Source organism: Coregonus lavaretus (assembly GCF_964263955.1).
Source record: "Coregonus lavaretus genome assembly, chromosome: 12".
Classification (NCBI taxonomy): domain Eukaryota; kingdom Metazoa; phylum Chordata; class Actinopteri; order Salmoniformes; family Salmonidae; genus Coregonus; species Coregonus lavaretus.
Genome location: NC_139999.1, coordinates 51,279,030 through 51,297,565, shown reverse-complemented (window position 1 = coordinate 51,297,565; position 18,536 = coordinate 51,279,030). Strand labels below are relative to the sequence as shown.

The 18,536-nt window shown below is 39.9% G+C and overlaps 1 protein-coding gene across 1 annotated transcript in view; it reads right to left on the bottom strand.

Moving 5' to 3' along the window:
• Positions 1-2,763: 2,763 nt before the first annotated feature.
• Positions 2,764-18,536, bottom strand: part of LOC311138877 (LHFPL tetraspan subfamily member 3 protein-like) — a gene marked incomplete at both ends in the record, with an annotated part of 80,538 nt that continues 64,765 nt past the window's right edge. Inside the window, 3 exons of the mRNA XM_084173670.1 lie at positions 2,764-2,817; positions 4,908-4,943; positions 9,828-9,844. Of these exons, the coding sequence (XP_084029796.1) occupies positions 2,764-2,817; positions 4,908-4,943; positions 9,828-9,844 (107 nt within the window). The remainder of the gene's footprint in view (positions 2,818-4,907; positions 4,944-9,827; positions 9,845-18,536) is intronic.

The window sequence follows — 18,536 nt, the reverse complement described above, 5'->3', positions numbered from 1 at the left end:
AACCCAAACGGGTTCTACCTGGAACCAAAAAGGGTTCTTCAAATGGTTCTCCTATGGGGACAAGCCTTTACGGTTTTAGATAGCACCTTTTTCTTCTAAGAGGGTAGACCATGAAGCTTGTTGTGTCTAGAGCATGGAGCTGGTTGCCTCTGGAGCAAAGAGTACTGTAAGCCTTTCTTTGCAAGCCTGCACTCTTAGAAAAAAGGGTTATTTGGGGTTCTATATAGAACCTTTTGCTTCTTTGGACAAGATTAAAGAACCCTTTACTAAAAAAAGTTATATATATATATATATATATATACCCATTAAAGGCAAATAACCAACAGCTAACAAAAGCTAGCACAATCACATCAACCTCTGAAATGGCAACTAACTAGCTCACTTTCCATTTGTTTTAGCTGTTTTGCATTGACATTTCTATCCATATTAATGATGCTGCTGCATGATTTCGCCTGGTCAGAAAAATGGCAAGCTGACATCCCACACCTTTAAACTCTCTATGGCAGGGGGGAGCTCGAATTCACATTTTGCAACATTGTTGCCGAGGTCGGAGTGGCAAACAGCAAGGTTCATACAAACCTGTGCTGTTGCAAACTAAATGCTAGCTAAAAGCAAGAGGAAATAATGTGTTTAATAAAAGCATACACTCTTAGATAAAAAAGGGGTTCTATATAGAACCTTTTGGTCTATTCAAATTTTAACTGCCATTCTGATTCAAAAACAAACTGCCATTCCAGCATGATGTTGCAAGAGGATGGTGGTTAAAGGTGCAAATAGCCTATCAATAAGCATGTTTTTTCCCATTTATTAAGGTAAGCAAAGTTGATTATTGAATTCAAATATATGACACAAAAGTAATATGATAAACTATAGCTATGCTAGATAGATAAAGTTGTATTAGAATTTTAGCACCATTTGTAAGCTAGCTAGCTAGCTAGACAGGAAAAAGCTAGGATACTTTAATTAGCTACTTTACAAGCTAGCTAGCTCAGTTATTAGTAACTCTTACAAAAAACTTTATTTTGTATTATTGAAAATGCCAAATAGAGCTACAGACCCAGCCTGACATGGGCTATTAGCTAACTGTTACTTTTATTTCAGTATTTCACTGTGGAGTCAGATGAGGGGACTGTTTCATGAAGCCATTAGAAGACTCTTGCTGACCTCTGTTGAATGCACGTGATGGGCAGTGGGCTGACTGAGAGGAGGTATGCATCTAAATTATTTATAATTATTTATAAGTCTTGGTGATTCAATAGCCTAGTTAATCATTACATTACTTTTAACACACGATCTATATTTTACTCAGTCTGGCAATAACCCAACTATCAGAGGTAGCGGATCTCTGTTTCGGCTGCTGCTGACAACAACTCTATGTAAGTTGTTCTTCTACATCATAATAATTATATGCCTGCACAGCATTTTGTTTTCATTTTGTCAGATTAACTAATGCTTATTTGATGACATGGGCCATCATTCAAACAAACATATGCCTCCTTGGCCACCAGTGCATATTTCCAAACTATGTTTGTATATAATGACAATAAAATCTCAAAACTATGCTGGTATTATTTTCTCCATTATATAATTGTTTATTAAATTATATTCTTAGCTACAAATATTACCATTTATTAGTATTAGCCATAATTCATAAATGGCACCATCCAGGGTTCTATATGGAACCAATTTTGGTTCAGTGAAGAAGAACCCTTGGGGTTCTGATCAAAGAACCCTATAAAAGGGTTCCATATAGAACTTTTAGAGGTTCCATATATGAAGCAAGCGATATAACCCTTTTTGTTTCTATAAGAACCCTTTTTTCTAAGAGTGTGAGTTAGATGCAGCATGCAGGATTGTGATTGAAATTCTGTAGATTGAAAGAGTTGAGAGCAGTGAAGTCTTTTCTTTTCAATGCCTGTCAATTAATTAGGTCCATCATTACCACTGTCGTTGCTCCTGTTGGCTTTTCTGGTTCAGGGATGTTGGTAGATCAAATTACACGGGGAGAAGAGAAGAAATGGTGCAGATAATCCACACTTCCTTTTCCAAGATGATGATCAGAAAGGGGTTGCTATTCCAAAGGGTTTTGAGTGATGATAATTATGGGGTAATAAATGCTAGAAGTCTTTTTACCCTGTTTCCATAGAAACACCTTATTTACACGTCTTCCTTTTCTTTTGTATTTCCTGGGACCAGACATCATGTACAAAGAGGGGGAAGTTGAAAATCAGTCAGAAAAAATATGATCTTCAAAATTCCTGTAGCTGTACAAAATTCTTGTTTGTGTTTTTTTCCCCTTTTTTTCTTATTTTATTAGATATCTCAGAAGTAGCACCCACTTGTACAAATGCACTTCTTAATGGTTATTTTTAAAGCTGGAAATTACTCATTTTCCATTCTGAATACAAATATGTAGATTTTCATAGAATATGCCTGCCGCAAGCATTATCATTATCATTAACTTAATTACCTTGGTTATAGTAATATTATGTGATAATTAATTAATACTGTATATCATTAATTATTTTCCCAGAGTTTTATAAAGCTGATCATATTATTCCTTTTTATCGTATTTCTCTTCAAACAGACGAATAGTTTCTCTTTTTGAATATCTTCCATTTCAGTTCTATTTTACAAACAGCTGGATGGAGCCTCCACTCCGAGACCAGTGGTTGGACCTGAAGAGCTGGGGTCTTTGGGGGCGAATGAGTGGAGGAGATGGAGAGGAGGAGGAGGGTCTGAAACAGTTGGGGAGGGGGATGCTCAGCGGAACCGTTGGACTCCGTATCGTGGATCCTTGGCCTCCCGGATTTCAATCTGTGAAAAAAATGAAAAGATAAGAGAAAGGTAAGAGTGGACTCCAGAAAGTAAGGCAACACATGGGGGAAAGAGGGAATGGGAGAGGAACAAGGAAGTAGCAGGGATCTGTTCTGGATTAAGGGGAGTGACACAAAGGTTCACATTATGGGTTTTGGATCATTCATGCCTGATTTCATACTTGTGTCAGGAATCCACTACCCACTGCCGCCCCACCGGCCACCCCCCTGCTTGTGTTGTGTGCTCAGTTATTAGTATTACTGTCCATCCCAGCACCATGGTGAAACAAAAGCAAGAACAAAGGTGCTGGGGCGGACAGTAACACTAATAACCAAGCACACAAGCAGGGGGTGGCCAAGGGTAGTGGTTCCTGCTTTAACAGAAAACAAATAACTTGATTCCTCTAGTGGCTATTATCATAATTTTTTATAATCCTGTCAAATCATTTCATTTCGAATGTCATCGTGGATGTGAAAGGAGCAGCACAAGGGAAACATGAGTCACGGTCAGTAACCGAGGTGTGTGGAATATGAAAGAAACAAAAAAGCATACAAATGCAATACCGTTTAAAGGTCACAGATGACATTTTCTCTGACATTTCAGACCAAATCCCTAAAAACAACATTTCATTATGTTTTTGTATGGGACCATCTTGTATATAACTTTTCATTATGTTTGATATATTTAAATTGAATGGGACTCAGCGTTGCGACAGTGATAACCATAGTAACTGTGCTACAGCACATAACAAAACTTGATGTGCCTCAGAACGTGTATCTGCTCTCCTTGTTTATATGCTATTATTGTCTTTTTGCCTGGTTTTAAAAATAGTGTTTGCATAAACAAAATGTGCATGTGCTTGACTTGTTTTGTCCTTGACGCTTTGCAGAACACACAGAAACCCAGCTGATGTTTTCAAGCACAACAGCCATTAACATTCTGTACAAAACGGCTACGTTGCCTAACGAGGACTATCAAAGTAACGAGTCAGTTAATTAAACCCAAACCGCATCGCGTGTCACATCCTGCCCTAACCCCACATCGTTAGTCCACTTGGACCTGAGACTACATGAACTTCCTGTTTGCGACTCAGCGTGCCTGGCGGGGATAATAATAGCTGGAGCACTTTGCCAGGATGACTCATCCTCCACGCAAGCCAATTTAATGAAAATCGGATTACGCCAAAAGTGAATCAATCAGGGGCGGGGGCTGAGGATGAATAGGTGGATGGAGGCGAAAAGGGATTACAGTGTTATTAATCTGTTTAAGAGCCTCGCTCTACCTCCGCCACCCAAGCAGGTGTCACATTTGGCTGGGGGCCAGGACGGCTGCGGCGCAGACTGAATTAAGTCATCACATTCCTCCCCCACTTTGGAAACATACCGGGAAGTGCTAAGGCTCCACCTGGAACACAACACTACATCTCACCCCCAACTCCCACCTCCAGCTGCCCACCTCTCTTCACCCCCCTCGCTACACATAGGTTGGGCTGCTTGCCTGGAGCATGAGTTTTTCCCCCTGATTTATGGGGAGATCTCTGTGCCTTCCAAAGACAGGCTTTTTGAGGTCATTAATTACAATAGTTTGGGGCATGTCGGCCATTTTGTTTTGAGTTGGCGTCTGACCTGTGCTCTGTGCAAAACTAAGTTGATTAATGATTGTATTATCTACAAAAATGCTGATTCACTGAGAAAAGTATCAACTTGTCTGTAGCAGGTTGGAGAAAATATCTAGAGAACAATGTCAAGATGTCTGATGTGGTCATGAAAAAAATTGCATCACCTGTCTATATCAAGAAGAGAATATGAACATAGTGATATCTAGATGTCTATTTTGCTGACTTATTTTAGACAAGCTAATTGATGCCTTTAATTTGGGAGCATCACGCACAGGAAATATTATTAGAGGTCGAGGGAAGGAGTGCACAAAACACCAGTACTACTTATTACAAACAGAAGCAGTCACGTCAAGACATCCGAAACAGCTACAAACAGGTTCCAGGTGAATGCTGGGGTAAGTCACATGCACATTGGTTGAGTGACAAGGTCATATTCCCCCATCATTGAATGGGGGAAGCTGATTGGTCTTACTCCGTCCATCCTGAGGGTGGAGCCAAGGTAGAGATGCTGGAGGGGAGGAACGTAGCGTTAGCCCTGTGAATCGTCACAACAACAATAGGTACTGCTATTGTCTACCACACCCAATTACTTTTGTCACATCACTTGCATTAATAGCACTAAATAAACATTAAGAAAATGTACATATTTATTGTAAACTATTACAGCGAAGAAACATAGCCAACCAGTGCCTAGTTGACCTTATTTAGATTTTATTGGATGATTAATTGGAAAAACTAGCCTACCTCTATAGCCTCAAAATTATAATTTAGTTTTTCTTACTGCAGCCAGAGTGAAAATGACATCCGCACATTAACCTATAGTTGTCCTGTACGGCATCCATATTAGGAAGTCATCAGTTCTCAGACAAAACTCTCTCACGACTTCCTAATATGGACACCGTACTGCTGACTAAAATGATGGACATTGCATTAAAAATGACCTCCGAAGTGTCTTTGTAGAGCAGTGTCATCAGCTTACTACTGTATATTAAATACCAGTCCTCCGGCTCTATCCATATTGTATGCGGACTCTGTCATTACTTTCACCACCTGACGAGCACAGTTGTCTCCTTCTACAGTATGTGCAAATAAAAATGCCTCATGGTTCAATTTGGCCCATTTCTATCGATTGAAGCTATAAGTCAGCGTTTTCAAGGTAGCCACTCAATCTACTGTGGCAAGGGGTTCATTTCTGCACTCGTCTAATAGACAACTCTACTTTGAGGTTATTATCTCTCCTTGAACTATGATAACCTTCCCTCCTCCTCCTCCTTAACCAAGAATAAGCCTTCTTCCAGATCAAGTGAACAGACACTTAAAATGCGGAAAACGGTTCTTAAAATACCCCTGACATTAAATATTCACATATTCAAGGTACAATTCCTTTTCATTGCGAGACATTTAAGATATAAGCAGACATTTTTTCCCCCAGCACATTAAAAGTTATCGCAGCGGCTTCTTTTCTGTGGAATACAAAGAGGCGGACACGTTTCTCCCCTTAAGCGTCACTACTAGTGCTTTTAACAATTCATTTTTCATGGGCCCCGGGGTGCTGGTGCGCACAGCTCACATCATATTTGTGTTTGTGAGAGCTTGTTTTTTTTTTAAGACCCCTCCACTCGTAATTAGGCTAGCATTTTCCTCTGCTCCCTTTCTCTCCCTCTCGTTCTCTCTTTCTTCCCAGAACTGAATCGGAGTGGCTACACACTAGCCCCAGGCCCCGTAGCTTCTCCTGCAGACAGAGGCTCAGTGATATGAGTTCCTCGACTTGACGGCTCCTCTCCACTCGCGGTATGCCTCGCTCCTGTGGGAGTGCATTCTGCCCCGGGATCTTTTAATACAACATGCTACCACCTTTGTTTTCCACTAACCTCTCTTCTCTCTCCCTCCTTCCCCCCTCTATCTACTCCCCTGTCCCCTCCAGGGGGGATGAGAGAGGACTGAAATCACTGTGGAATATCACTTAGTGAGGCCAGCGCATGTGACCATCTCACAGGGACGAGTGGAACGCTGAGGGGTAAGACAACCGACATAACACCAGGTTGGGTTAGCAGAGGCAGTAACACACGCACACACACAGGCTGAAGCAGGGGGTGGGGTTCTACTCTACTCGTTAACCCACCTGGACAGCAGAGGTCACTGTAAACACCAGAGGAGGCTGGTGGGAGGGACCATAGAAGGATGGGCTCATTGTAATGGCTGGAATGGAATAAATGGAGCGGTATCAAACACATCATATATATCAGTATATGGAAACCACATGTTTGACTCCCTTCTATTCCTTTCCAGACATTACAATGAGTCCTCCTATAGCTCCTCCCACCAGCCTCCACTGGTACAAACTAGTGGTGCGCGGGTCAGCTGTTTGTTCACCCGCACCCACCCGCAATTGCTAATAACCCATCCGCAACAACTTTATATGTGATACATTTTTTTTAAAAAAAGTGAAAATCTGAGGCCTGCACCTGACCCTAACCCGCTAATATAGAAAATACGCTGTAGGCCACACAGTCAGAGACGGCAGAACGATTTTTTGACAGGGGGTGCAGGATTATTTGTTGTTGCCTGATATAGATATGTTTCTGAATATAATATGACACTTTGGTAGGCTTTTTGTTAGTCAACTTGTCTATAATTAGATACATGCAGCTTCTCTGTCACTATATGTTGCCTTAGAAGACTAAATAAACCTTTGCTCACCAGAATAATGTCATAAATCGATAGAATGAATGCTTCAATGTAGTTGACATTGGTAAAGTTCTCTCTGTGATCTCTGCTTCTTTCGCCAAGCAAAGACATTTAGGGACCGGAGAGAAAATGCAATAACCAAAAAAAGTTTGACCGGTTCTAAGGAAAAAGAAAGTGCTGAAATCTCTTATGATGCTGATAAAGATAGTACCTCTACAGACGGTATCTAACGCTCAAAATTCTTAAATAAATAAATCATATTTCTCCACTCCTGTTCCCGAATAAACATTTTGTGTACATTTGGAGTATAATATTACTGCAAGCAATACTTAATTCTGCTGAGTTAATATTAAGGCTATGTGAGAGGTTATACACTGAGTGTACAAAACATTAAGAACACTTGCTCTTTCAATGACATAGACTGAGCAGGTGAATACAGCTGAAAGCTATGATCCCTTATTGATGTCACTTGTTAAATCCACTTCAATCAGTGTAGATGACAGTGAGGAGAGGGGGGGGGGGGCAACTCAATATTAGGAAGGTGTTCTTAATGTTTTGTACACTCAGTGTAGACCTAGAGTCAGTGTCCAGATTTCAGTTTCCATTTAACCCATCTGAACAGTAGGCTACAGTTCCTTTAAAGTACCATGGGCCTATTTGAAGTTCCCATCTTGTGACTGTCAAATTTGTATAGCGCATCTCACAATCATCACACATAATATAGCCGGCACTGCTATCATCCTCTTTTATCACTTCACCAAATATTTCCCAAACATTACTTTCCTGTCCCTACCTTCTCTTTATTTTCAACTCTCCATTTCGCAGCTTTTCTCTTCTTGAATTAAACTCCGATATTGTCCTTTTTGCCTCTGTGGATCGACAATAACTCTTTCTGCCCGTACCCAAAAGCATTTAACCATTGGCATGTAGGCCATTTGGCCCGTGTACAGTTAGGCCCTAAAACTTAAGCTTAAGCACTAATGGCAGATTGCCAAAAAGAATGAAAGCAAAACCTCAATGTAGCCTATAGATATAAATTGCACAAGAATTATACATTTAATACTTTTTTTTTACGTACTGTTTTCTATTTATTCAATCCACCCGTCACCCACCCACCCTTCATCCACACAATATTTCATGACCCTAAACCCACCCGCCCCGCGGATATAACCGAGAGGACTGCGGGTTATGAGTCAACCTGCGCATCACTAGTACACATCACACACACGCCGGCGCATGAGCAAACAACACAGATACAGTGCCTTGCAAAAGTATTCATCCCCCTTGGCGTTTTTCCTATTTTGTTGCATTACAACCTGTAATTTAAATGGATTTTTATTTGGATTTCATGTAATAGACATACACAAAATAGTCCAAATTGGTGAAGTGAAATGAAAAAAAATAGCCATGAAGACCAAGGAGCTGTCCAAACAGGTCAGGGACAAAGTTGTGGAGAAGTACAGATCAGGGTTGGGTTATAAAAAAATATACAAAACTTTGAACATCCCACGGAGCACCATTGAATCCATTATTAAAAAATTGAAAGAATGTGGCACCACAACAAACCTGCCAAGAGAGGGCCGCCCACCAAAACTCACGGACCAGGCAAGGAGGGCATTAATCAGAGAGGCAACAAAGACACCAAATATAACCCCGAAGGAGCTGCAAAGCTCCACTGCGGAGATTAGGAGTATCTGTCCATAGGACCACTTTAAGCCGTACACTCCACAGAGCTGGGCTTTACGGAAGAGTGGCCAGAAAAAAGCCATTGCTTAAAGAAGAAAATAAGCAATCACATTTGGTGTTCGCCAAAAGGCATGTGGGAGACTCCCCAAACATATGGAAGAAGGTACTCTGGTCAGATGAGACTAAAATTGAGCTTTTTGGCCATCAAGGAAAACGCTATGGCGCAAACCCAACACCTCTCATCACCCCGAGAACACCATCCCCACAGTGAAGCATGGTGGTGGCAGCATCATGACGTGGGGATGTTTTTCATCGGCAGGGACTGGGAAACTGGTCAGAATTGAAGGAATGATGGATGGCGCTAAATAAAGGGAAATTCTTGAGGGAAACCTGTTTCAGTCTTCCAGAGATTTGAGACTGGGACAGAGGTTCACCTTCCAGCAGGACAATGACCCTAAGCATACTGCTAAAGCAACACTTGAGTGGTTTAAGGGGAAACATTTAAATGTCTTGGAATGGCCTAGTCAAAGCCCAGACCTCAATCCAATTGAGAATCTGTGGTATGACTTAAAGATTGCTGTACACCAGCGGAACCCATCCAACTTGAAGGAGCTGGAGCAGTTTTGCCTTGAAGAATGGGCAAAAATCCCAGTGACTATATGTGCCAAGCTTATAGAGACATACCCCAAGAGACATGCAGCTGTAATTGCTGCAAAAGGTGGCTCTACAAAGTATAGACTTTGGTGGGGTGAATAGTTATGCACGCTCAAGTTCTGTTTTTCTGTCTTATTTCTTGTTTGTTTAAAAATATATATATTTTGCATCTTCAAAGTGGTAGGCATGTTGTGTAAATCAAATGATACCAACCACGCAAAAAATCTATTTTAATTCCAGGTTGTAAGGCAACAAAATAGGAAAAATGCCAAGGGGGGTGAATACTTTCACAAGCCACTGTACCTTACAACCACAACACACTACAAGGCACAAAGAAAATAGCCATAATAACGGTTGAACTTACCCTGGACACTGCAAAATCTGTGAAGACAGAAGGAGAATTGTTTTGAGTCAACCTCCTTTAGTAGGACTGATGTGAACATCGGGAAATGGTTTTGACTGCACATGTATATTCTATCTAATAATTTTTTCTCATCAAATTGTTTCTAATTTCATCATACATACAGTTTGATTCAGAAAACCATAACCTTTAAAGGCCCTACGCAGTCACAAATGTGATTTTCCTGTGTTTTATATTTACAAACCAAATCAAATCAAATTGTATTGGTCACATACATGTGTTTAGCAGATGTTATTGTGGGTGTAGCGAAATGCTTGTGCTTCTAGCTCCAACAGTACAGTAATATATGACAAGTAATATCTAACAATTTCACAACATATACCCAATACACACAAATCTAAGTAAGGAATGAATTAAGAATATATACACATGGACGAACGATGTCAGAGCGGCATGGACTAAGATACAGTAGAATAGTATAGAATACAGTAAATGAGATGAGAAATGCAAGATATGTAAACATTATTAAAATGACTAAGATACCGTAGAATAGTATAGAATACAGTATATACATATGAGATGAGAAATGCAAGATATGTAAACATTATTAAAATGACTAAGATACCGTAGAATAGTATAGAATACAGTATATACATATGAGATGAGAAATGCAAGATATGTAAACATTATTAAAGTGGCTAGTGTTCCATTTCTTAAAGTGGCCACTGATTTCTAGTCTATGTCTATAAGTGAAGAGGCGACTCCAGGATGCTGACCTTCTAGGCAGAGTTGCAAAGAAAAAGCCATATCTCAGACTGGCCAATAAAAAGAAAAGATTAAGATGGGCAAAAGAACACAGACACTGGACTTTTTCTTTGCAACTCTGCCTAGGTCAGCATCCCGGAGTTGCCTCTTCACTCTTGACATTGAGACTGGTGTTTGTGGGTACTATTTAATGAAGCTGCCAGTTGAGGACCTGTGAGGTGCCTGTTTTTCAAACTAGACACTCTAATGTATTTGTCCTCTTGCTCAGTTGTGAACCCGGGGCCTCCCACTCCTCTTCCTATTCTGGTTAGAACCAGTTTGCGCTGTTCTGTGAAGGGACTAGTAAACAGCGTTTCTTGGCAATTTCTCGCATGGAATAGCCTTCATTTTTCAGAAGAAAGTTATTTGTTTCTGGCCATTTTGAGCCTGTAATCGAACCCACAATTGCTGATGCTCCAGATAATCAACTATTCTCGAGAAGGCCAGTTGTATTGCTTCTTTAATCAGCACAACAGTTTTCAGCTGTGCTAACATAATTGCAAAAGGGTTTTCTAATGATCAATTAGCCTTTTAAAATGATAAACTTGGATTAGCAACACAACGTGCCATTGGAACACAGGACTGATGGTTGCTGATAATGGGCCTCTGTACGCCTATGTAGATATTCCATTTAAAAAATCAGCCGTTTCCAGCTACAATAGCCATTTACAACATTAACAATGTCTACACTGTATTTCTGATCAATTTGATTTTCTTTTAAATGGACAAAAAAATTGCTTTTCTTTCGAAAACAAGGACATTTCTAAGTGACCCAAAACTTTTGAACGGTAGTATATATATATATATATATATATATATATATATATATACAGTGGGGGAAAAAAGTATTTAGTCAGCCACCAATTGTGCAAGTTCTCCCACTTAAAAAGATGAGAGAGGCCTGTAATTTTCATCATAGGTACACGTCAACTATGACAGACAAAATGAGGAAAAAAAATCCAGAAAATCACATTGTAGGATTTTTTATGAATTTATTTGCAAATTATGGTGGAAAATAAGTATTTGGTCACCTACAAACAAGCAAGATTTCTGGCTCTCACAGACCTGTAACTTCTTCTTTAAGAGGCTCCTCTGTCCTCCACTCGTTACCTGTATTAATGGCACCTGTTTGAACTTGTTATCAGTATAAAAGACACCTGTCCACAACCTCAAACAGTCACACTCCAAACTCCACTATGGCCAAGACCAAAGAGCTGTCAAAGGACACCAGAAACAAAATTGTAGACCTGCACCAGGCTGGGAAGACTGAATCTGCAATAGGTAAGCAGCTTGGTTTGAAGAAATCAACTGTGGGAGCAATTATTAGGAAATGGAAGACATACAAGACCACTGATAATCTCCCTCGATCTGGGGCTCCACGCAAGATCTCACCCCGTGGGGTCAAAATTATCACAAGAACGGTGAGCAAAAATCCCAGAACCACACGGGGGAACCTAGTGAATGACCTGCAGAGAGCTGGGACCAAAGTAACAAAGCCTACCATCAGTAACACACTACGCCACCAGGGACTTAAATCCTGCAGTGCCAGACGTGTCCCCTTGCTTAAGCCAGTACATGTCCAGGCCCGTCTGAAGTTTGCTAGAGTGCATTTGGATGATCCAGAAGAGGATTGGGAGAATGTCATATGGTCAGATGAAACCAAAATAGAACTTTTTGGTAAAAACTCAACTCGTCGTGTTTGGAGGACAAAGAATGCTGAGTTGCATCCAAAGAACACTATACCTACTGTGAAGCATGGGGGTGGAAGCATCATGTTTTGGGGCTGTTTTTCTGCAAAGGGACCAGGACGACTGATCCGTGTAAAGGAAAGAATGAATGGGGCCATGTATCGTGAGATTTTGAGTGAAAACCTCATTCCATCAGCAAGGGCATTGAAGATGAAACGTGGCTGGGTCTTTCAGCATGACAATGATCCCAAACACACCGCCCGGGCAGCGAAGGAGTGGCTTCGTAAGAAGCATTTCAAGGTCCTGGAGTGGCCTAGCCAGTCTCCAGATCTCAACCCCATAGAAAATCTTTGGAGGGAGTTGAAAGTCTGTGTTGCCCAGCGACAGCCCCAAAACATCACTGCTCTAGAGGAGATCTGCATGGAGGAATGGGCCAAAATACCAGCAACAGTGTGTGAAAACCTTGTGAAGACTTACAGAAAACGTTTGACCTGTGTCATTGCCAACAAAGGGTATATAACAAAGTATTGAGAAACTTTTGTTATTGACCAAATACTTATTTTCCACCATAATTTGCAAATAAATTCATAAAAAATCCTACAATGTGTTTTTCTGGATTTTTTTTCCTCATTTTGTCTGTCATAGTTGACGTGTACCTATGATGAAAATTACAGGCCTCTCTCATCTTTTTAAGTGGGAGAACTTGCACAATTGGTGGCTGACTAAATACTTTTTTCCCCCACTGTATATATATATATATATATATATATATATATATATACATATACAGTGAGGGAAAAAAGTATTTGATCCCCTGCTGAATTTGTATGTTTGCCCACTGACAAAGAAATGATTAGTCTATAATTTTAATGGTAGGTTTATTTGAACAGAGAGAGACAGAATAACAACAAAAATATCCAGAAAAACGCAAGTCAAAAATGTTATAAATTGATTTGCATTTTAATGAGGGAAATAAGTATTTGACCCCCTCTCAATCAGAAAGATTTCTGGCTCCCAGGTGTCTTTTATACAGGTAACGAGCTGAGATTAGGAGCACACTCTTAAAGGGAGTGCTCCTAATCTCAGTTTGTTACCTGTATAAAAGACACCTGTCCACAGTAGCAATCAATCAATCAGATTCCAAACTCTCCACCATGGCCAAGACCAAAGAGCTCTCCAAGGATGTCAGGGACAAGATTGTAGACCTACACAAGGCTGGAATGGGCTACAAGACCATCGCCAAGCAGCTTGGTGAGAAGGTGACAACAGTTGGTGCGATTATTCGTAAATGGAAGAAACACAAAAGAACTGTCAATCTCCCTCGGCCTGGGGCTCCATGCAAGATCTCACCTCGTGGAGTTGCAATGATCATGAGAACGGTGAGAAATCAGCCCAGAACTACACAGGAGGATCTTGTCAATGATCTCAAGGCAGCTGGGACCATAGTCACCAAGAAAACAATTGGTAACACACTACGCCGTGAAGGACTGAAATCCTGCAGCGCCCGCAAGGTCCCCCTGCTCAAGAAAGCACATATACAGGCCCGTCTGAAGTTTGCCAATGAACATCTGAATGATTCAGAGGAGAACTGGGTGAAAGTGTTGTGGTCAGATGAGACCAAAATCGAGCTCTTTGGCATCAACTCAACTCCCCGTGTTTGGAGGAGGAGGAATGCTGCCTATGACCCCAAGAACACCATCCCCACCGTCAAACATGGAGGTGGAAACATTATGCTTTGGGGGTGTTTTTCTGCTAAGGGGACAGGACAACTTCACCGCATCAAAGGGACGATGGACGGGGCCATGTACCGTCAAATCTTGGGTGAGAACCTCCTTCCCTCAGCCAGGGCATTGAAAATGGGTCGTGGATGGGTATTCCAGCATGACAATTACCCAAAATACACGGCCAAGGCAACAAAGGAGTGGCTCAAGAAGAAGCACACTAAGGTCCTAGAGTGGCCTAGCCAGTCTCCAGACCTTAATCCCATAGAAAATCTGTGGAGGGAGCTGAAGGTTCGAGTGGCCAAACGTCAGCCTCGAAACCTTTATGACTTGGAGAAGATCTGCAAAGAGGAGTGGGACAAAATCCCTCAGGAGATGTGTGCAAACCTGGTGGCCAACTACAAGAAACGTCTGACCTCTGTGATTGCCAACAAGGGTTTTGCCACCAATTACTAAGTCATGTTTTGCAGAGGGGTCAAATACTTATTTCCCTCATTAAAATGCAAATCAATTTATAACATTTTTGACATGCGTTTTTCTGTTTTTTTTGTTGTTATTCTGTCTCTCAATGTTCAAATAAACCTACCATTAAAATGATAGACTGATCATGTCTTTGTCAGTGGGCAAGCTTACAAAATCAGCAGGGGATCAAATACTTTTTTCCCTCACTGTACATTTTATGGACACAGTCAATTTTACAATAATTCTATTTCGTTTGTTTTTACTCCTGAACTTCCTCTACCCTCAACCTCTCCGATCATTTTCATGATGTCCATCCAGTTTGCCTCTACATTCCATATCCCCCAAACTGTGCTATTTCACAAAAGCTCTCAACCTATATACTTATTATGAACACAGTATGTTCTACATTAGTTATTTTGTTGTTATTAGTTGTTATTAGTCCCAACCCTCAGCTACATTCAACCCCTCCCATCTATCGCTTAACACCATCCATATTGGATTTCTACTTGCCATATATTTCTCAACTGTACTGTGATGTTTCACAAAAGTTCTGAACCATTCTATTCTCATTGTTTCTACAGATTGTACATTGAAAATAATTTTTTTTCTAAAAGTATTATTATATTATTGATTGATTGACTATGACTTTCAGATCACCCAGTAGTGCTATCTGCAGGGTTAGCTCCAGGTAAATATTGCAAACTTTCAGCCATTCCTGGACCTGTGACCTAAAACAAGTTACAAATGGACAGTACCAAAACAAATGATTCTGTCTCTTTGCAGCAAAATCTGCAGAGCTGGGAAGATTGTATCCCCCATCTAAATAACATTATATTGGTTGCAAGAATTTTGTATAATAATTTAAATAGAAAAATTATACGTTTTGAATTCGGCGTCGTTTTGCGTATCAGTTCATAAACCATTTGCCATGGAATCGGTACGTCAAAAATCTCTATATCCCAACTATTTTTCAATCTATATAGGACGGCTGTCAGTCCTTTGGTCCTTAAATGAAACTGGTATACTTTTTTATTTATCACAATTTTCTTTAACCAATTATGGTCTTTAATGCAGGGCCGACAGAAAAGTTCCTTACTTTTTCCCCCTTCCACTTTCATCTTCAATTTTTGCGGTAATGCTGCAATTATTTGGTTGTAATTTTGGGTAGAGCAGACATTTCCATATGTTTTTGTTAGCTACATGTGCAACATAACTCCACCAGTCCTACCTATGATATCGTTTACGAATATTATACTTATTTTATTTTATTTTATTCAAAGAATAATGGTTTTTTATCAATTAGTATATTTGAGTTTAACCACAATATTTGTTGCATTATTTGTTCTGGCGTTTCTGGCGGATTAAATTGAAATTGCAACCAACTTTCTATGGCTTATTTTAGAAATAGTGATATTTGGGAGATTATTTCCTTTTCAAATAACTGAAAGTGAGAGGTTGTAATCTGAATAAAGGGGAAAAGGCCATTCTTGAACATGGGGTGAGACAATCTTACTAATTTGCTAGAGAACCAGCTTGGATTTAAGTATTACTTTTGTATGACTGAAGCTTTTAGTGATAGGTCTAATGCTTTAATATTTAATAATTTCTGTCCTCCGAATTCATATTCATTATATAAATAGGCCCGTTTAATTTTGTCTGGCTTGCCGTTCCAAATAAAATGGAATATTTTTTTCTCATATAATTTTAAAAACAGTTTGCTAGGCGTAGGCAAGACCATAAGCAAATAGGTCAACTGGGATAATACTAAAGAGTTAATCAGGGTGATTTTTCCACAAATAGACAGGTATTTACCTTTCCATGGTAGCAAGATCTTATCTATTTTTGCTAACTTTCTATTAAAATGTATTGGAGTGAGATCATTAATTTCTTTTGGGATATGCTAACAGTTCGATGGCCATAATAAATAGATATGCCGATAGTGGACAACCTTGTTTTACTCCTCTTGACAGTTTGAAACTTTCTGAGAAATAGCCATTATTTACTATTTTACACCTAGGGTTACAATACATGATTTTAACCCATTTTATACGAAATTCTCCAAAATTGAAACGCTCCAGTTGTACTTTATCAAACGCCTTTTCAAAGTCAGCTATGAATAGCAGACCTGGTTTCCCAGATTTTTCATAGTGTTCTATTGTTTTCAGTACTTGCCTTATATTATCTCCAATGTATCGTCCATGTAAAAAACCTGTTTGATTAGAATGAATAATGTCTGACAATACCTTTTTCATTCAATTTTTTAAATGGACTGGATCTTTATATTTCCCACTTGTATCCTGTTTCAGTAATAATGAAATCAGACCTTCTTCTTGAGTGTCTGATAATCTACCATTTACATAAGAGTGGTTAAAACATGCTAATAACGGTCCTCTGACTATATCTAAAAAGGTTTGGTATACCTCAACTTGTATGCCATCCAACCCTGGAGTTTTCCCGGACTCAAAGTCTTTAATTGCATCCAGAAGTTCCTCCTCTGTAATTTCACCTTCACATGAGTCTTTCTGTATGGCTGTTAATTTTACATTATCAATAGAAGAAACAAAATCCATACAATTAGCTTCAGTTAGAGGAGATGGAGGCAACTGAAACGAAAACATATGTTTAAAGTACTTGGCTTCCTCCTTCAAAATATCATTTGGTGAATCATGGGTGACTAAATTATTTTTGGTAGCATTTCTATGTTGAAGATTAAAAAATAATTTGGTGCATTTTTCCCCATATTCCATCCAGTTTGCTTTATTTTTATAATATATTACACTTGAGCTTTCTTGAATAAATTCCTCCATTTCTAATTTATTCTGAGCCTTTATGTTACAGTTTTTATAGCAATCTATCTGTTCTGTTAGACCTTCTATTTCCTTTGTTAGTATGGACTCTTTTGACCTAAATTGCTTTTGTTTTTCGAGATGAGTACTGAATTGCATGGCCTCTCAAGGCACATTTGTGTCGAGTACTGAGGATACGAAGAGGTAGGACGCAGATGCAGGAATCAACAATGTAAAGGTGTACTTAACACTGAGCAAGAGAACGACATGACACTAACAATCACACACTGAACAGTACAGGGCTATATTTAAATTTTAGTCATTTAGCAGACGCTCTTATCCAGAGCGACTTACAGTTAGTGAGTGCATACATTTTCATACTGCCCCCCCCCCCCCCCCCCGTGGGAAACGAACCCACAACCCTGGCGTTGCAAGCGCCATGCTCTACCAACTGAGCTACAGGGGTGGTGATGAGATGATGAGGTGCAGGTGCGCTGGAGGTGATTAGGGTGCGTTGGGTTTCCATTCTGGTGTTGCCGAGGTGGTGCGCTCAGACCGGTGGCTCAGTATACCGGCGAATCAGAGCGCCGGAGGGGAGCAACGGGATGAGACGTGACAAAATTTAAAAGTGTCCCATACAATAAGGGGATTTGCTGTACCTATGTTATGTCGGAAAAATTCAGCTATAAATTCCTCTCTCCTAGTTAAAAACAAGTTATCATCCAATAGGCTTTGATTAAATTTCCAATATCCTCGCCCACGTGGAATTCAGTAAGAGTAATGTATATGCCAATGATATGATGGTCCAACCGCATTCTGTCCCCTATCAACACTTTTTTAACATTTGGTGCCAACGAAAATGACATAAGAAAGAAGCCAAGACGACTAGCTTGATTGAGTCTCCGCCATGTACATTGCCTTGCAAAAGTATTCATTCCCTATTTTGTTGCATTACAACCTGTAATTTAAATTGATTTTTATTTGGATTTCATGTAATGGACATACACAAAATAGTGAAATGAAAAAAATAACTTGTTTCAAAACATTATAAAAAATCAATAACGGAAAAGTGATGCGTGCATATGTATTCACCCCCTTTGCTATGAAGCCCCTAAATAAGATCTGGTGCAACCAATTACCTACAGAAGTCACATAATTAGTTAAATAAAGTCCACCTGTGTGCAATCTAAGTGTCACATGATCTGTCACATGATCTCAGTATATATACACCTGTTCTGAAAGGCCCCAGAG